This window comes from Amblyraja radiata, chromosome 8, assembly GCF_010909765.2.
Source record: "Amblyraja radiata isolate CabotCenter1 chromosome 8, sAmbRad1.1.pri, whole genome shotgun sequence".
In the NCBI taxonomy this organism is placed as follows: domain Eukaryota; kingdom Metazoa; phylum Chordata; class Chondrichthyes; order Rajiformes; family Rajidae; genus Amblyraja; species Amblyraja radiata.
In genome coordinates this window covers 31,788,634-31,806,538 of record NC_045963.1, presented here as the reverse complement: position 1 = coordinate 31,806,538, position 17,905 = coordinate 31,788,634, and the positions used below count along the sequence as shown (strand labels likewise).

At 42.1% G+C, this 17,905-nt stretch overlaps 2 protein-coding genes across 3 annotated transcripts in view; one reads left to right on the top strand and one right to left on the bottom strand.

Moving 5' to 3' along the window:
* dync2li1 (dynein cytoplasmic 2 light intermediate chain 1) overlaps window positions 1–2,142 on the bottom strand; it is a 38,013-nt gene extending 35,871 nt beyond the window's left edge. The window contains exon 1 of one of the 2 annotated variants that reach the window (XM_033025518.1): window positions 2,012–2,142. In XM_033025518.1, the coding sequence (XP_032881409.1) occupies window positions 2,012–2,025 (14 nt within the window). In that variant the 5' untranslated portion in view covers window positions 2,026–2,142. The remainder of the gene's footprint in view (window positions 1–2,011) is intronic. The other variant, XM_033025517.1, reaches the window with a different exon arrangement.
* A 1,467-nt stretch (window positions 2,143–3,609) lies between these two features.
* ttc7a (tetratricopeptide repeat domain 7A) overlaps window positions 3,610–17,905 on the top strand; it is a 213,365-nt gene continuing 199,069 nt past the window's right edge. Inside the window, exons 1-3 of the mRNA XM_033025502.1 lie at window positions 3,610–3,791; window positions 7,475–7,638; window positions 15,432–15,600. Of these exons, the coding sequence (XP_032881393.1) occupies window positions 3,620–3,791; window positions 7,475–7,638; window positions 15,432–15,600 (505 nt within the window). The 5' untranslated portion in view covers window positions 3,610–3,619. The remainder of the gene's footprint in view (window positions 3,792–7,474; window positions 7,639–15,431; window positions 15,601–17,905) is intronic.

Below are 17,905 nucleotides of genomic sequence, written 5' to 3'. Positions count from 1 at the left end.
CCTTCAGCGAATCGCCACTGCTGCACCACTTTTCCTCTCCTCCAGATAACTTTCAGGATCTTCCACAGCCGTTTCAGTAACAAGGGGCAGTTCTTGTAGACCCTGTAGGGGACTCCGCTCGGGCCAGGGGCTGAGCCAGCTCTTGCTCTCTTCACAACGTCCTGGACCTCTTTCAGGAGTGGCTCTCTACTATCAAACTCCCTGATGGGTGGAGGTGGTTTTATCAGGATGTTGCACTGGCCCAGCTCCTGCTGCCTGACAGGGTCACTGTAGGTCGTCTGGATGTGCCGGTCGATCTCCTCCTTAGAGCAAGCCAAACTCCCACTGCGCTTCTGCCCGAGTAGTTGTTTGGTGAAGCCGAAGGGGTTGGCTATGAAGGATGCTCGCTTCCTGGCTCTTTCCTTCCGGCGTCTTCGGTGCCACTCAGCTCTACGGAGGGACATCAACTTCTTCCTCAGGATGGTTCGCAGCTCAGCCAAGAGGGGACGTTGCTCTTCGCTAGCCTCTTTATACTGCTTCTTGAGGGACTTCACCTCTGCCGGATCTTGTGGATCTTTGTTGCTCGTTGGTTCATGGTGAAAGGTGTTCTGGCCGGCTTCTTCTCCACTTCTCCAAATCTTTCCACAGCTAGACCGATGATGATTGTCGTCATCGTCCGCAGCCTTCGGTCCACGTCTCCCTTCGCAGTTGCTTCTAGCACCTTGTCGACGTCCTCGTCAAACTGATGCCAGACTGCCGTCTTGCAGGCCTGAGGCCATTTGACTCGAACCTTCTCCGGAGAACTGTTCCGAGGGACTAGTTGCGCCACTTGGTGGCTTCGGGCTCTATGGGGTGATTCCGGGCCCGGCTCCTCCTGCGTCTCACCAGGTAAAATACCTGTGCGTTGTGACACTCCCTGTCCCTCCAGACACTTCATCCGGGTCTATACATGATTAGAATCAGGCCGTCCACAGTGCAGATACAAGATGTATAGTTTAGTTTAGTTTATTGTCACGGAATCAAGGGATATGTAGAGAAGGAAGGCACAGGTTACTGATTGTGGATGATCAGGCATGATCACAATGAATGAGGGCCAAATGGCCTCCTCCTGCATCTATTTTCTATGTTTCTATGTAAATGAACTCTTGCAATGCAGCTTTCCCCACACTGCATGGTTCATTCTTTTTGCTACTGTTTCTCAGATCCCCGGTGAGTGCTTTTTTCTCCTTCACTGAAAATTTTCCATTAAGATCTGACTAATCTTCAGCGTTTCACTTCTGGCACTGAGGCCAAACCCACGAGTTACTCACAAGTCACTATGGTAAACTCACGGGCTACTATGGTATTACAACGAGTTTAAAAGTTTCAAATTTGTCCTTCAAGAGTAAATTTGACTCGTGGAAATCTTTCAACATGATGAACAATTTTCAGGAGTTAACAAGTTTCCCGAGTACCTGCCGTTAGCGTTACGAGTCGCTAAGTAACGTCCACGAGTTCCGACGTTCCCGCTACGTTAATTCTACGTGATTACCACGAGTTTGATTTGTTTTTAACTCGGGATCACTCGTGGGTGGACTCGCACCATGAGGCAGGGGTTTATGTCAGGATCAAAACCAGTTGGTTGGAGCTGTACAGTTACAGCACCTCCTGCAGCACTTCATGCCGTAAACACACGTTAAATAATCATGGTACATTTCCACTGGTTAGTAAAGAGTATAAACGCAGAATTAATGTCTGGCGTCCTGAACTTTATGTACCCTACAACTGATTACAGGGCGGATATGTGTATGAATTCGTTGTGTATGCGCTGGATAACGTGCATTACATGAGATTACACTCTAGCATTACTGCCCGTAAAGGAGTTCAATCTAAAGTGTTATATAAATGCAGGTAGTTTTATTAGACTAGCTATCAGATTATAGCTAGTAGTGGATTGAACGAACAATAGATTTCACACATCCGTGGTGCGTCTGAAGTACTCTATGCTCAGGCCGCTACTTCTAACCGCTTGACAGCAACGTAAACTAGTCACCTCAACCGGGGCATCGTCCCCACAGAAACAACCGCTTGCTGCTCCTCCACCCGCGGCTTACGCGACCTCTACCGGCCCAGGCCCCGTTGCCATGGACACTGCGGCTGGCGATGCGTCAGTGGGTACGTCCATACGTCACGCGCAAGCCGCGAAAGGACCTCTGGGAATTGTAGGAAGAACTGCAGATGCAAGACAGACACAACATTCTGGAGTAACTCAGCGGGACAGGCAGCATCTCTGGAGCGGAGTCGAGACCCGCTGAGTTAAGCTAGGTTTTTGTCTATCTTCGGGGATTTATTGTGGGACATCCAAGCCAACAGATCTCATTGCAATAAGTGGGAGGGAACCACTATTTTTTTAAATGCAGGATCCAACAACTGTACAGTGCATGAAACATTTAAAAAGCCCTGCAAATGTTATAAATCTGAAATAAAAAATAAATAAAATACTGGAAACACTCAGCAAGTTTGCGGAAAGAGAAAAAAAAGAGTCTGAAGAAGGGTCTCGACCCGAAACGTCACACATTCCTTTTCTCCAGAGATGTTGCCTGACCCGCTGAGATGCTCCAGCTTTTTGTGTCTATCTTCGATGTAAACCAGCATCTGCAGTTCCTTCCTACACAAAAAGAGTCAAATACCATTTGGCAGAACTAAAGGTCTGGAGGCAAAAGAAAAAATCAGTTGCTGGAATCTTGAGCTCAAGGTTCTTTCACCAGAAACACATTTTTTCTACAACCTTCAATGAGATTTCACTTCCAGACACATCTTCATCTTTCATCATTCCAAACTTCCTGCTCTGCTTTTCCGACTCCAACAACAGCTTCCATTCTCATGGCATTTTCCCAAGAAACTACAGGAGTTGCAACAAATGTTCCTTGAACTCATCCACTCATCATCCAGAGATCCAAGCAGCTCTCTCTCTCTCTTGTCGAATTTGGGATGGCAATAAGTGGACGAAAAGTTTAAAGGGGAAGGTCAGGATTACTTTAGAAAATCTGAATTGAGAGATAACAAAGGCACTGAAGAGTTTTTCTGCTAAACATAAACGGAGGGAGTGGTGGAGTTTGGTGATGTTAGAGAAGGAAACTAATGTAATGATTGTACCGATTAGGTTAGAAACAATAACCTATGCACAGAATGCACAGAACAAATGGCAACATATTGTTGTGATGATGATTTCACAATAATATATTAACAGCAAAGATTACTGTAAGGTTATTTTATACTTTATACTAATAGCATTTGTATTTGTCATGGAAAATTTAAGCCAAGTACTGAAAAGTGAGCTTGTCTTCTTAAAACTTTTATTTTGAACAATATTTTCTGATTAAAACATATGAATAAAACAATACTTTGTGATAAGACTCGGCTGCCGTTTCTGGAGCCTAAATCAATGTGCTGGGGATATCAAGCCTGTCAGAATGCATCTGTAGAGGGATGTCATCTGTCCATTCCTTCCACAGATGCTATCTGACACTGAGTTCCTCCAGGACAATATTCCAGCAGTTGCAGTCTCTTGTGCCTGCTGTCTTTTCTCCTGGGGTTGAAACACAGTGAACTACAACTCCCAGTGCTCAGCGGGAACATGTAGACGCAGGGTCTGTTTCGCATGTTTGGTTACAGTTTCTTTTTCGGTGGTTCGGTTCGGCTTGCAATGGCCTCCAGGATATCATTTTCACAGTACAAATTGGAGGCGGAAATAGAAAAATGTAGGGGAGAATGTCAATGGGACAAAATCCAAAATCTTGTGAAGCAACTTTCTCCAAAAGCTTCAGAAAATGGTCAGTAATGGTTAACTTTCTTTCCCCAATTCTAAGTCACTGGTATTCGTTTTATGTTTGGAAAAGTTTAGTGACCTTTGGGTCTTTTGCAATGTTGTAAGCAATTTTAAAAGTAAGTTTCAAGAATTAAAATTCACAGTGGGGAAGGGATTATTTTAAGATATGATGTTTTGCGCAATTATATCGCTTATTGGTCTGCAGAAACTTTGAAGGTGCCTAAATAAGATTGCATAAATAATTAACGTTTGCCCTTACTCTTTGCATTGCCGTGTAATGTATGTTACCTATTTACCTGCACTGAAAAGGTGCAACACAGTATAACGTTGAATGTTATTTCTCACGGGGTTGTTACTCATTTCCTGATTTACCTATGGTGCGTGGATGTTGCTGGTATATCACCATTTGTTGCCAATCCCAAACAGTCCTTGTAAATATGATAGCCGGTCTTTGTTTGCATTGCCCTTTATACTTCCAGTGAAAATAATCTCAGTGCTGTTGAGCGGGGAGTTCTTGGATTTAGACACTGAAGAAGAAACAGTGGTACATCTCCAAGGCAGGGTCTTGCGTGACTCGAGGAGGAACCCAAAATGAAAGCGTTATTTTGTTCACTTGTCATTCAGGTGGTTAAAGGCTACAAGTTTACCAGTGAATTGTGTTGTATTGCCAATAGTAGGTACATACTGCAGCCACGATGCATCAAGTGAGGAAAATTTAGATTGAAAAATGGGTTGCTAGTTATATTGGCTGCTTTGTCCCTGAGGATGGTGATATTTATTGCTGTTGCAATTCATATAGGCAAACAGAGAATTCCTTTATGCTCTGTCTTTTGCTTGTATATGGCAAACAAAAACCTTTATTTGACCTGCACAAGTTTACCACTGTATTTATGTAAGTGGTCCATTTCATCATCTAGTCAGTGGTGACCCTCAGCATGTTGACAGTGGGGGAAGCACGAATGGTAAACCTGTTGAATTTAAACATAGATGATAAGATTTGCTCTTGTTGGAAATGGTCAACTTTTGTGAAGAAAATTTATTTTCCCTTCTATCATCACATGTTTGAAAGTTGTGTAAGCTTGACAGAAGATAGGACATAGTTAAATTTGTTGATGATTGGGCCTGGGACATGCAACAACTTTAGCAGCGTTGCCCTGGGTTGATTTAATTCACCCCAACTGCCAATAATAATAATGTGAAAATAGTAATATTTCATATTTCCTTAAGACATGGAAGGAGGGCATTAAACAATTTAGTCTCAGCCAGCTCTCAGAGCATTCCCATTCCATAATCCTGTATTCCATTCTGTCCCATGGCCATTAATCAACCCTGTTTCGTAGAGTTGTAGAGTCATCCAGCACGGAAACATGTCCTTCAGCCCAATTTACCCATGCCAACCATGAGGTCCTACTAACCTGCATTTGACCCATATCCCTCTAAATCTTTCCAATCCATGCACCAGTCCAAATGTCTTTTAAATGCTGTTAAGGTAACTGCCTCAACTATTTCCTCTGGCAGCTAGTTCCGTATACCCACCACCCTCTGTGTGAAAAAGTTGCCCCATAGCATCCTATTAAATCTTTCTCCTTTCACCATAAACCTTTGTCCTCTGGTTCTTGATTCCCCTACTCTGGGTTAAAGACTGCGCACCAAGGAATAAAGTCCTAGCCTACTTAACCTCTCCCTATTGCTCAGGCCTTCAAGTCCTGGCAACATCTTCATAAACCTTCCTTGCACTTTTTCCAGTTTAACAACATCCTTCCTATAGAAAGGTAACCAAAACTGAACACAATGCGCCAAATGCCATCACCAACATCTTGTACAACTGTTACATATCGTCCCAACTTCTATACTCCGTACCCTGACTGATGAAGGCCAATGTACTGAAAGCCTACTTGACCACCCTATCTACCTGTGTCACCACTTTCAAGGAAGTATGTACTTGCACTCATAGATCCCCCTGCTCTACAAGACTCCACAGGAGCCCTGCCATTTACTGTAAGGTCCTGCCCTGGTTTGACTTCTCAAAATGTAACACCTCACACGTATCTGCATTAAACATCATTGACCATTCCTCAACCCATTTGCCCTGTTGATCAAGATCCTGCTGAAATTTTTGATAACCATCTTAATCTACAATATCATCCACTTTTAGTATAATCTGCAAACGTTCTAATCGTGTCTTCACCAATCTTATCCAAATCATTGATATCTTGGTGTCACTAAGGGTAATTAACTGTAAGCAATTAGCCTCCCAATGAGCGCCTTTTAGGTACTTTCGCAGAAACTAGTGGAAATCCATGAGGTCACAGAGAGAACATGCAAACTCAACGTAGTCAGCAACTGAAGTCAGGATAGAACCTGACTTGATGGATTGTGAGGCAGCAACACTAACTGGTGCACTACTGAACTTTTGTGTGAGGCAGGTTTCCAGCCATTGGAGAGTTCCCCCCTAACCCCAGTTGAATTCAGGTTTAGTAAGATGTCTTGTTGCATTCTTTGTCAAATGTTATCTTGATGTTGAGATTGTTTTCTCTCATTTCACCATAGGAATTCATCTCTTTTGTCTTTGCTTGTAATAAGTTGTTCAACATTTTTAATTGACACAAATATTTTATGGAATGTCTAAGTTTATGGTCCCTTTGCCCACAATGTTTGTACGGAACATGATGCCAAGTGAAACTGATCTCATCTGCCTGTACATGATCACTCTATTCCCTGCATTTCCATGTGCCTATCGAAAAGCCACTAAATGCTACTATCGTATCCAACTCCACCACCTCCCCTTGCAATGCATTCCAGTTTCCCATTACTCGCTGTGTAAAAAAAAACTTGCCTTGCACTACTCCATTCAACATTCCCCCTCTCACCTTATAGCTATGCCCTCTAGTATTCAACATTTCCTTGAAAAAGATTCTGACTGTCTAGTGTATCTATGCCTCTCATAATTTTACATACTTCTACCAAGTCTCCCATTAACCTCTGACATTTCAGAGAAAACGACCCAAGTCTATCCAACCTTTCCCTGTAGCTATAACCCTCTAATCCAGGCAGCGTTAAAGGTGAAGTTACATGGTGGACATCTGGCTGTGTGAGTTACAATCAAGAGGGCTGCCTTATATTGAATGGTGCCAAGCTTCTTGTGTATTTTTGGTGTTTCACTCATCCAGGGAAAGCATTCCTTCACACTTGTGACGTACGTGGTGGAAAGATTTGTGAGTGGCAGGCTGCGAGTCAATTGGTGCAGGATGCCTGGTCTCTGCCCTGCTCTAAAATGACATTGAACCCTATGGCTATTGCTGTGCTTTGCTTCCCATAGGAAGTAATTCTACAGTTTCCACCCTGTTCAAACTCACCATCCCTCTTCCCTTCACCCATGTTGAATAAACTTCCACTTAACTGCCTGGCATTTGCTCTTAAAATTTCTCCCATCATCTCTGTATAAAAGTTTTTTTGACATCTTTATCTTTGGCTCAGCGCCACTTTTGTGTTTATCTACACTTCTGTGAAATATCTTGGGACATTTTTCCATGTTAAATGTATTTATAAACATCTGTGGTAATAAAAGTGTAAATGGATTGGAAGTAATTATTGGCTCTGAAATGTAAATTAATTTCAGCAAATGCTTGTTCCAGTCTTCTGATGGTAAAGTTATTTTTTGTTTTCTTTACAAATTATGAAATGAAGATGATTTTGGGAATCTGCTGCTTGCTGAAGTTCTCTTGGAACAGTGCCTGAAAGAAAACACAGTCAAGCTAAAAGATTGCACTCCATTAATGGAAAAGAATGAACCCAAAATGAGAGAAGCCAAAAACCACTTAAGCAGTATTTTAAACAGAGGCAAACTACAAGTGAGTACATAACATGGATCCACTGTGCAAACTATCATTTTAATGCTTTTTCCCTACTGTATGAAAAGGTGGGTTAAAATCACATTCCTGAACACCAAGCACTGGAAGTAATACATTACAAGGTGGCACAGCTGGTAGAGCTGCTGCCTCACAGTGCCAGAGACTCCAGTTAGATCCTAACTTCGGGTGCTGTCTGTGTGGAGTTTGCATGTTCTCCCTGTGGATTTCCTCTGGATCTTCCGGTTTCCTCCCACATGCCAAAGGTTTGCGGATTTGTCAGTTCATTGCCCTCTGAAAAGAGATTGGACGCAAAAGTGCAATAACGTAGAACAATTGTGAAGGGATGATCAATGGTCGGAGTGGACTCAGTCAGTCGAAGTGCCTGTTTCCATGCTGTATCTCTAAACTAAACTAAAACTCTGACAACCCTGTAACCAATAGTTTGGAAATCCCTTGGTTTTGTTTCTCGCTTGCTCATTAGTCTAGAGTGTGAGCAAGGTGTGCAGCCAGATCTTGGTTTGGGGTTGGAAACAATTTAGTATATTTTTATAGAAATGCAAAAAACTGCAGAAGCTGGAATCTTGAATACTGGAGGAATTTGGTGGGCCAGGCAGCACCTGTGGTGGGAATGAGCAGAAGACATTAAAGTAGGGTCCGACCCAAAACGTAGTCTGTTCATTCCCTCCACTGACACTGGGCCTGACCCACTGAGTTCATCCAGCACTTTGTGTTTTACTATATTTGGGAGAGAAGTTTATAGCCATGTATCAGATTGATGGCTTCCATGTGTACTTTAAAAAATGTTTTTGCATTGGAATCTGGCTGATATGTGAGAACTCTACAAGATGTGGCATCCTGGGACAGTGGATTGCTTGTTTAAACTTGCTTTATGCAGTTTTTTAATGTTAGACATGTTGCTTTAGTTTTCTATGGAATGGGGATGGAGCCAAATATAGGCCATACAGGCACATTTCCATATGTGAATGAGGTTAATGTACCAGATGGGTTGATATGCAATAGTTTCATGGGCACCATAAGTTTTTTCATGATGCTGTTTGTGTGGAGTTTGCGTGTTCTTCCTCTAATTGTGTGGGTTTCGTCTGGATGCTCCAAGTTTCTGAAGATAGACACAAAATGCTGGAGTAGATCAGACGGTCAGACGGCATCTCTGGAGAGAAGGAAAAGGTGACGTTTCAGGTCGAGACCCTTATAACATTGGGAATGGAAACACATTTGATTGCATTCCGTTATCAAACATAGTCAATGTTCATTCTGAAGACATTTCCAGCACAATGGGGTCGGGGGGGAATCAGTGTGGGATGGATAGATGGCGGGGGGGGGGGGGGGGTGGAGGTTTGAGAAGGCAAACGGTGCAGAATGGATGGATTGAGGCAGGGGAATTAGTGCGTGTTGGTTGGAGTAGGTAAAATTGTGAGGGGAGAGCGCGGGGGATGTCAGTGGGGTTGAATGGGGGGACCAGTACGGGATGGACGGGGGGGATCAGTACAGGATGAATGGGGGTAGACAAAAATGCTGGAGAAACTCAGCGGGTGAGACACATATATGGAGCGAAGGAAATAGGCAACGTTTCGGATCGAGACCCTTCTTCAGACTGATCCCCCCATTCTTCTTGAATGGGGGGATCAGTACAGGATGGATGGGGGGGGGGAGGATCTGTACAGGATGAATGAGGGGGGGGTTAGTACAATGTGGATCGGAGGTCTGTGCAGGATGAATGGGGGGGTTCACTATAGGATGGATGGGGGATCAGTACAGGATGAATGGGGGGATCAGTACAGGATGAATGAGGGGATCAGTACAGGATGAATGAGGGGATCAGTACAGGATGAATGGGGGGTTCAGTAAAAGATGAATGGGGAGATCACTACTGGATGGATGGAGAGATCACTAACAGGATGGATGGGGGGTCAGTACGGGATGAATGGGGGCTGCAACACAGGATGAATGGGGGGTGCAGTACAGGATGAATGGGGGGTGCAGTACAGCATGGATGGGGGGTTCAGTACAGGATGGATGGCGGGTGCAGTGCAGGATGAATAGGGGGTGGCAGGAGACTCAATGCGAGGTGGATAGGGAGATCAGTGCAGGATGAATAGATGGGAGGGGGTAGAGGGGGGTAGATGGGGAGGGGAGCACAGGGGATGTCAGTGTGGACTGAATAGAGGTGGTAATGGGGATCAGTGCGGGATTGAGAGGAGGGATCCCAGGATAAGGGAGGGGGGGTGAAGGGGGGCATGAGAGAGAGAGGGGGAGAGAGAGAGGGGGAGTGAGAGAGGGGGATAGGGGGAAAGAGAGAGAGGGAGAGAGAGAGAGAGGGGGGGAGAGAGAGGGGAGAGGGGGTGAAGAGAGAGATGGGACAGAGACAGGGGGAGAGAGTTGGAGCGGCTGGAGGAGAGAGAGGGGTGAGAGAGAGGGGCGGGTGAGGGGAGAGGGCTGAGGTGGGGAAGGAAGGTAGGTCAGCGCTCCTCGGACAACACCGGCATCATCCCCCACTACCTTAGCCATCCCTGTCCACCGCCCAAGTGCCGTCACCAAAGGGGTAGGACAGTGGGATCTCCTTGCACCGCCTCCTTCCTCCGCCAGCCAACAGGAAGGTGTTGGGGCGAGCGGTGCAGGTGATATAAGATTCTTTGCTTGCAGATGGCAGAAGGGGCCTCCTCCTCCTTCCTCACTTCCTTCCTTCTCCCTTTCCTTCCTTCTCCCTTCCTCCACCCTTCTTCCCTCCCTCCCTCCCTCCCCCTCCTCCCGGCCTCGGTGTGCGGGAGGGTCTGTTTTGAAAGCGTTTATCGCTGTTGGCCGAGTGGCACACTGCGGCCGCAATCAGGGCAGGCGGGGGAGATGGAGCCACTGACGCTGTCGCTGTGCGGGGCCCATCATTCGCTCCGACCCTCCGTCACCCCTGCACCTAGTATCTTTGCCCGCACTACAGTCGCCGCCGACACGAAACGTCATGCTCCTTTTCTCCAGAGATGCTGCCTGACCCGCTGAGTTACTCCAGTTTTTTGGATATATCTTCGGTATAAACCAGTATCTGCAGTGCCAAGCCGGGCAAAATGACTCGGCATTTAGGTTGCCCGGCAGCATTTTAGGTGGCCGTTGGCACCCGGGCAACCGCTAATTTCGAGCCCTGTACTAAAAACGTGTGGGTTTGTCGGTCAATTGGCCACTGTAAATTGCCCCTAGAGTGCAGGGAGTGGGTGAAGAAGTTGGATAACATAGAACTAGTGTGAACAAGTGACCAATGATTGGCATGGACTCAGTGGGCCGATGGGATTGTTTCCATGCTTTCTCTCTAAACAAAACCAAACAAAAACTACCACTCCCGTGTGTAACTGTTTAATTATAGGGAGGTTTCACGGCAGTCGGGTCACGACCCATGACCCGTACTGTTGCTACGCTATTCCAAATGGATTACACGCGATGAACTGCAGGTAGGCACTTACCATTGATTCCAGCGTAGCGGGCCGGTTAAAACCTGCTGAAATTGTCAATTTCTGCGCTGTAAATAATTATAGAAATCGGGATAAGCGTGTGAGACATTTAGCCTACTTCAGAATTCCAAAAGTGAGGAGAAATGACGGTAGATAAAAACGAGAGCTGAAGGGACAACAACAGCCAGAGTGCTTAGCGAACATTGGCCGTTTGCTCACTGCATTTCATCAACAGTAAGGCATTATTTGTGTTTTTTCTTGATTCCTTTGGCATCTAAAAGGTTTCAGAAGTGATAAATCTGGCTGTAATTTTTTTAAATCGCCCATGGTTCTCGTGGGTTTTTACATACAGAATGAAAACGCATCTGAAGAAAAATTTAGCCAGATTTATCACTTCTGAGACTTTTTAGATACCAAAGGAATCAAGAAAAAACACAAATAATGCCTTACTTGATGAAATGCAGTGAGCAAACGCGATAATTCCCAATATTTTCAATGTTTACCAAGCACTTTAGCTACTGTAGTCCCTTCAGTTCTCGCTTCTCTATACCTTCATTTCGCTTCACGTTTGGAATTCTAAAGTTGGGTACATTTCTCTCACACTTACCCCGACTCCCACAATTATTTTCAGCGCAAAAATTCAACATTTTGGCTGTTTTTAACAGGTAGGAAAGTACGCGTTTCTAGCATTAATAACATATACCGGAAGTGACGGATGTCTTCCAGTTAGATTTAGCGGCTCCGTGCGTCGAGCCCTATGACCCAGTGACCTTTCGTGCAACCTCCCTATAGATTCTTTTTTTTTTAAAAGCCAGATCTTCGAGTGTGGGCTTTCGACGCATCTTTGAATCAATGCATTCAAGATTCTTAAAGAATTATCAGAAGAAATAGTGGATTCATAGTTTGTGATCTTCCCAAATTCCTCAGGTTTTGGAAAGGTTTCCGAAGTTTGGAAAACTTCAAATGTCACTCCACCATTCAAGAAAGTAGGGAATAGGAAATAGAAAACGACAGACTTGTTAACCAAACATCTGCCGTTGGGAAGATGCTGAAATGAATTATTTAAAGTAGTAGTTGCATGACATTTAGAAAATGGTCTCTAAATGTAGTTTCGGAAAATGTGAAGTAATACTAACAAATGTTAATAAATCTAATACGGTTCTGATGAGGCTTGAGGATAAATGTTGAGAGGATTACTGAATCAGAGTGGTTGCAGCATGGAAGGAGAATTCAGCACGTCAAGTCTTGAAAGCAATCCAGGAAGTATCTCTCTTTACAGCCCTGCAAATTATTTCCTTTTGGATACCTTTCCAGTTCTCCCTGGAATGTTTGCCACCACTTATATCCTGGTGGTGCATTTAAAACGTGATTTTACAAAAAGGTTAATTTTCCCCTCATTGAGAAGTCTTTCTATTGTAAGGGGGATTCAGAAATAAGGGCAGAGTTTTAGAAAAATTGAAACTTTTTTAGCCTTTTCTGTCATGTACTCTGAACATTCCCAGATCATCTTTGCCGCCCATTCTCCACAACCCTTAATTCCTCTTTAGAGCATAAATTACGCCAGATTTGTATTGTTTCTTGGGGGATAGATAACCATGTTGACTAATAGGAACTGGGAGATTGGATGATCAGCGATTCAGTGTAGTGTCGCTGAGGAGGGTGAGGTCATTCTCATGGTCAAGATGAGATTGGAGGGGCACTATCCCCAAGCATTCATTCATCTCTAGAATTTTGAGCACATCAGAAGTTTGACCAGGTGGATTAGGGAGGAAAAGGAAAGATGCGGAGACAGTCGATTGGATGATCTGAATTTTAGGCTTCATAAATTCGTTAATGATGAGAATGGAGAGAGTTGAAGACATTGAAGTGCCGTAGAAAAAAAAAAGTTCAGTTAGTATTCAAACTGATTCTGGATTAGGGCATTTAAGGTGGAATGTAGGTTTATTAAAGCAGGTTTGTGACTGCAGTATGTTGGTGATATATGAAAGGTCAAACACATTTGGGAGTTTAAAAATGCAACAAGTGAATTAGAAATATATATTTCTCAGAAGGGGACTTGGGAGGAAGCTGTTCTTTAATGGCAAAGGGGCTGATGACAAGGGCAAGTTGGAACAAGATGAGATGCTAAAGGCAGGAGAAAGTGCCAGAGGAGAAGGACAGTTCAAAAGATAGAAAATGGAAGGCGAGCAGGATTAAAATGTGTATGCACAGAAATTACACAAAGCCAGTTGAATGACCCAAAATCGAACAGGTTAATTGAATGCTAGCCATTATTTCAAGGAGTGAAAGTTGTGTTACAAATATCTAACCTGAGCATCTTGAGGATCGTGTTTATTTCTGGGCATTGTACCTTTTTTTGTATTCTCTGGATGATCTAATTGAAATTTGAGCTATTCCTTTCAGCCCATTCCACACTATCCCTGCCGCCCACTCCCACCCCAAAACTTTCCCAGAATAATACGTAATGTTGGATCAGTATAACAAAAAGTATAATAATTGAAAATAACAGATTTTTGTTAAGCAAATCTTTTAAGGATAAGGTATAATACCTTAAAACGGTCTAATTAAATGGCAAAATGGGCTTAAGGGGCTTTCACTTCCCCAAAAAGCTGATGTTAAATTTAACTTTCAAACTTGGAGTATTTTGCAATTTTTGAAAAAAAGATCAATTGCATCTTTTTGCCCAGATAATACCAGAATTCTACTCTATATTCTTGGTTGATTATTCTGGGGGAAATTGCAGCACGCTATGATCACTAATTCTAGCCTGTTAAAAAAAATAAAAAATAAAAATCATGATTTCTATTGTTCAGGTGCAGAGATGGATGTGTGCAATTGTCAAAAGGCCATTTATACTTGAAACTGTCCCTGTTGAAAGCACATTGCTTTGTTTGGTGTTCATATGAATCGATATCATGTCCCATATCTCTGAGATGCCTTAATTTAATTTTCATAGCTTTATAAATTCTCCCTTTGGAGAAGAAAATAAACAGTTTTTGTTTTTGAAAATTGTATTTCATTTTACGTGCACTTTCTCTGAAAGCAGTAACAGCAGACCTTGTGCCTTCAGTTGCTTTCATCTATAAGTGGAGATAATGATGTTAGGTTGTTTGATTGTTGTATGTCCTCAAGATGTCATCTCCTGTGTTTGCATATTTTCCAACGTCATCTCTGAATTTACGTCAAATTATTACAAGTATCAGAGAATCTATTCTAGTTTTCCTTAAAGCCCCAATTGACTTAAAGTTACCAGTACCTCATTGGATTTTGTTGCCAATTTTAAAATTTCTCTTAGGGCAACATTTAGTTGAGGAAACCAGCAGTCAAATCTTAAATATTTTCTTAATTGTTGAAACATTGTCTCTGTTCTTTTGGTTCATGTAATTTCCATTTCTTGCCACCATACACCGAGTGTTCACAGAAAACTAAGTACATGAAGAAGGGTTTCGGCCCGAAACGTCACCTATTTCCTTTGCTCCATGATGCTGCTGCACCCGCTGAGTTTCTCCAGCATTTTTGTGTACCTTCGATCTTCCAGCATCTGCAGTTCCTTCTTGAACACATGAAACAAATATATGTGCTGAGAAAGCTAGAGCTCTCTACATTCACTGTTCCCACTACTAATGTTTCTGCTACATCCATTCATCTATAATTTTTTTTTGCTTTTCTAAACTCAATTCATGAATGCTGGCTTTGGATTGGAGCTGGTAATTGCTTTCAAATATGGAGCCTATTTTTGTGATGTGTTCTAACTATGGCATGACTAGCAGTGATAAATCTCCTGTATACCTTAAGTCTTGATGTCTTCATTTAGTTTTTTCTTTATAGACTGCAAAAAGTAGGCTATGATTTTATTCTCATCCAATATTGCTTTATATAAAGTAATCCATGATAGCCAATTATCATCAAAGTTTCCCAAATTAAGACAATGAGAGAAGCTTGTTCTTCTTTGCACCAGGGATGTCCTTTATCCTGTATCTCACAATCTTTCCATTTTCCAATCACTCAGAGTTGAATTTTATTTATAAAAGATCCTCGAGCAGAAATATGTCATTCGATATTAAGCATATTTGTAAACCACTAATTTATTTAAACTCACGATGCACATTGATCAGTCTAGGTAATTGTAGTATAATATGTTGGCATCAGTCAATCATATGTAGAGTTATTGTCTGTCATGTAGATCAGAATGTGAAGGAATTTGGTTTTGATTCGGTCTTGTTGCTAAAAATTGAAGCAAACTTTCAATTGGGTCAGGATTTTTTTTGTTTCATAACTTTGTGTTCTATTTTACAACATTTTTATGAGATGGGCACCAACAAATTTGTTTTTCATTTACAGCATAACCTGATGGCTGAAGCCATTCTTACCTTAGCAAAATTGCATTTTGTGGAAGGGTCTTATCGTGATGCGCTCAGCATGTATGCCCGAGGAGGCATCGATGATCTTTGCGTGGATGATGAACCACTTTATAAGAAAAGACTTTTAGCTGAGGCCTACGTTATTAAAGGTAAAGACAATTCAACATTCATCTTGCTGTATAATGACAACTTTAGCACATTTATTGTAAAAAATAAAAAAACTATGGGGAGACAGCGCCAGAGACCCATGCCAGATCGTGACTATGGGTGCTGTCTGTGTGGAGTTCGTACATTATACCTGTGACCACGTAGGTTTTCACCTGCTGCTCTAGTTTCCGCCCACATTCCAAAGACATGCAGGTTTGTAGGTAAATTAACTTCTGTAAATTGCTCCTAGTGTGTAGCGTGCAAAAATGGAATTAAAAAACCAGTAGTGTACAAGTGATCGATGGTCGGCGTGGACTCGGTGGGCTGAAGGGCCTGTTTGCACACTATATCTCTAAACTAAACAACTGGATTTTTATTTAAGTGTGACAGATTTCAGAAACCTATAGAAATTTGTTCATGCTGTCATACTTTTGGGTGTGGTAAGTTGTTAATTGGCATTACCTTGGGCAAGTATCATTAAAAAGATGCTGCTTGAGTTCAGGCCATTTTTCTTGAGGAATTTGCATTATAAATTATCATGATATTTAATTATTTTTTTTGCATGAATTTGTTTATTAAAATAACTTCATTTTCTCCTATCTGCTTCATGCTGGGGTAGAATTCCAAAGCTGCAATAACCTGCCGAAGCATTGATCAAGATTCAGATTGGATAAAGAGTACTGACAATGCAAACAAGAAGCAGTTGGTGGAACTCAGTAAGTTAGGCAGCATCTGAGGAGGCAAAGGTAGACACAAAATGCTGGAGATACTCAGCGGGTCAATTACTCCAGCATTTTGGGTTTTATCTCTGGAGAAAAAGAATAGGTGATGTTTTGGGTCGGAACCCTTCTTCAGACCCTTTTTTTCCCACGTTATTCCAACATTTTGAGTCAGATGCTTCCTGACAGGCTGAGTTCCTCCAGCAGTTCATTTTCTTTAACTCCAATTTACAGCATCTGCAGTCTCTTCCCTCTCCATCGTGACCATTTTCATAAATGCGATGGGTTATATGATTCATATAATTATTTCCCCCAACAGATGCTGCCAGGTCTGCTGAGGCCCTCTAGCACTTTGTCTTTTGACTAACATGCCATAACTGAATATTTTCTATGGATTTAACAACAGTAATCAACTAATGAAATAGACACTATGTTAAGTATTTAATCATTAGAATTTGTGTTATATTTTGCTAACAGATTGATCATGTACTGTAGTCCTTACTAAGATTGTCACTATTATGGTTTAATGCTGTGTTTTGGCTCTCATTTCAATGGATGCATTTTCTTTGCAGACTCTCCTTTGTATACTTGGATTGGACGTTATCTTTGTACAGTCTACAGTTTGCAGTGAATTATGATGTCTTGATTAATTTGATATTAATATAATTGATAATCCCAGTAATTGTTTAATTTTTTTAATATTATTATCATTCATGGTTTATGAAAAGAACACAGAAATAATGTCTTGTTTTATAATTTGGTTATATGTGAGAAAATTAGTAAATTGTTGTCGGGTATAAAAGACAGGAACTTTGCTATTTTGTGCTAAAATATCCATACGCGTGTGTGAAAAGATAATTGTTTCATCTTTTATACTATATTATTAAATGAAATAATTGCTTTCATTTTAGTGGGCTGGTATCTATGATTGTTGGCAGAACTCTGTTAAATATCATGAGGATCATATTGGAGAGAAATTTTCATTTCCTCAATGGATATTTTTAAGGCAGAGATAGACAGATTCTGGATTAGTATGGGAGTCAAGAGTTACAGTGCCATCTATAATTTTTGGGGCAAAGACCCATCATTTATGTATTTGCCTCCGTACTCTACAATTTGAGATTTGTAATAGAAACAATCACATGTGGTTAAAGTGCACATTGTCAGATTTTATAAAGGCCATTTTTATACATTTTGGTTTCACCATGTAGAAATTACAGCAGTGTTTATACATAGTATACCCCCCCCCCATTTCAGGGCATTATAATGTTTGGGACACAGCAATGTCATGTAAATTAAAGTAGTCGTGTTTAGTATTTTGATGCATATCCTTTGCATACAATGACTGCTTGAAGTTGGAGTGGAAGATTGCAACCTTCACGTGGTCTGCTCTGTTTCGACGAATGCAATCAACCTGGTGCGCACAATCAAATAAGATCAAATAGAACAAGTTGTAGTACAACTTTAAGCTGTGCACGCCATACGCAAGAAGAAGACGACTGCTTGAAGTCTGTGATTCATGGACATCACCAGTTGCTGGGCATCTTCTCTGGTGATGCTCTGCCAGGCCTGTATTGCAGCCATCTTT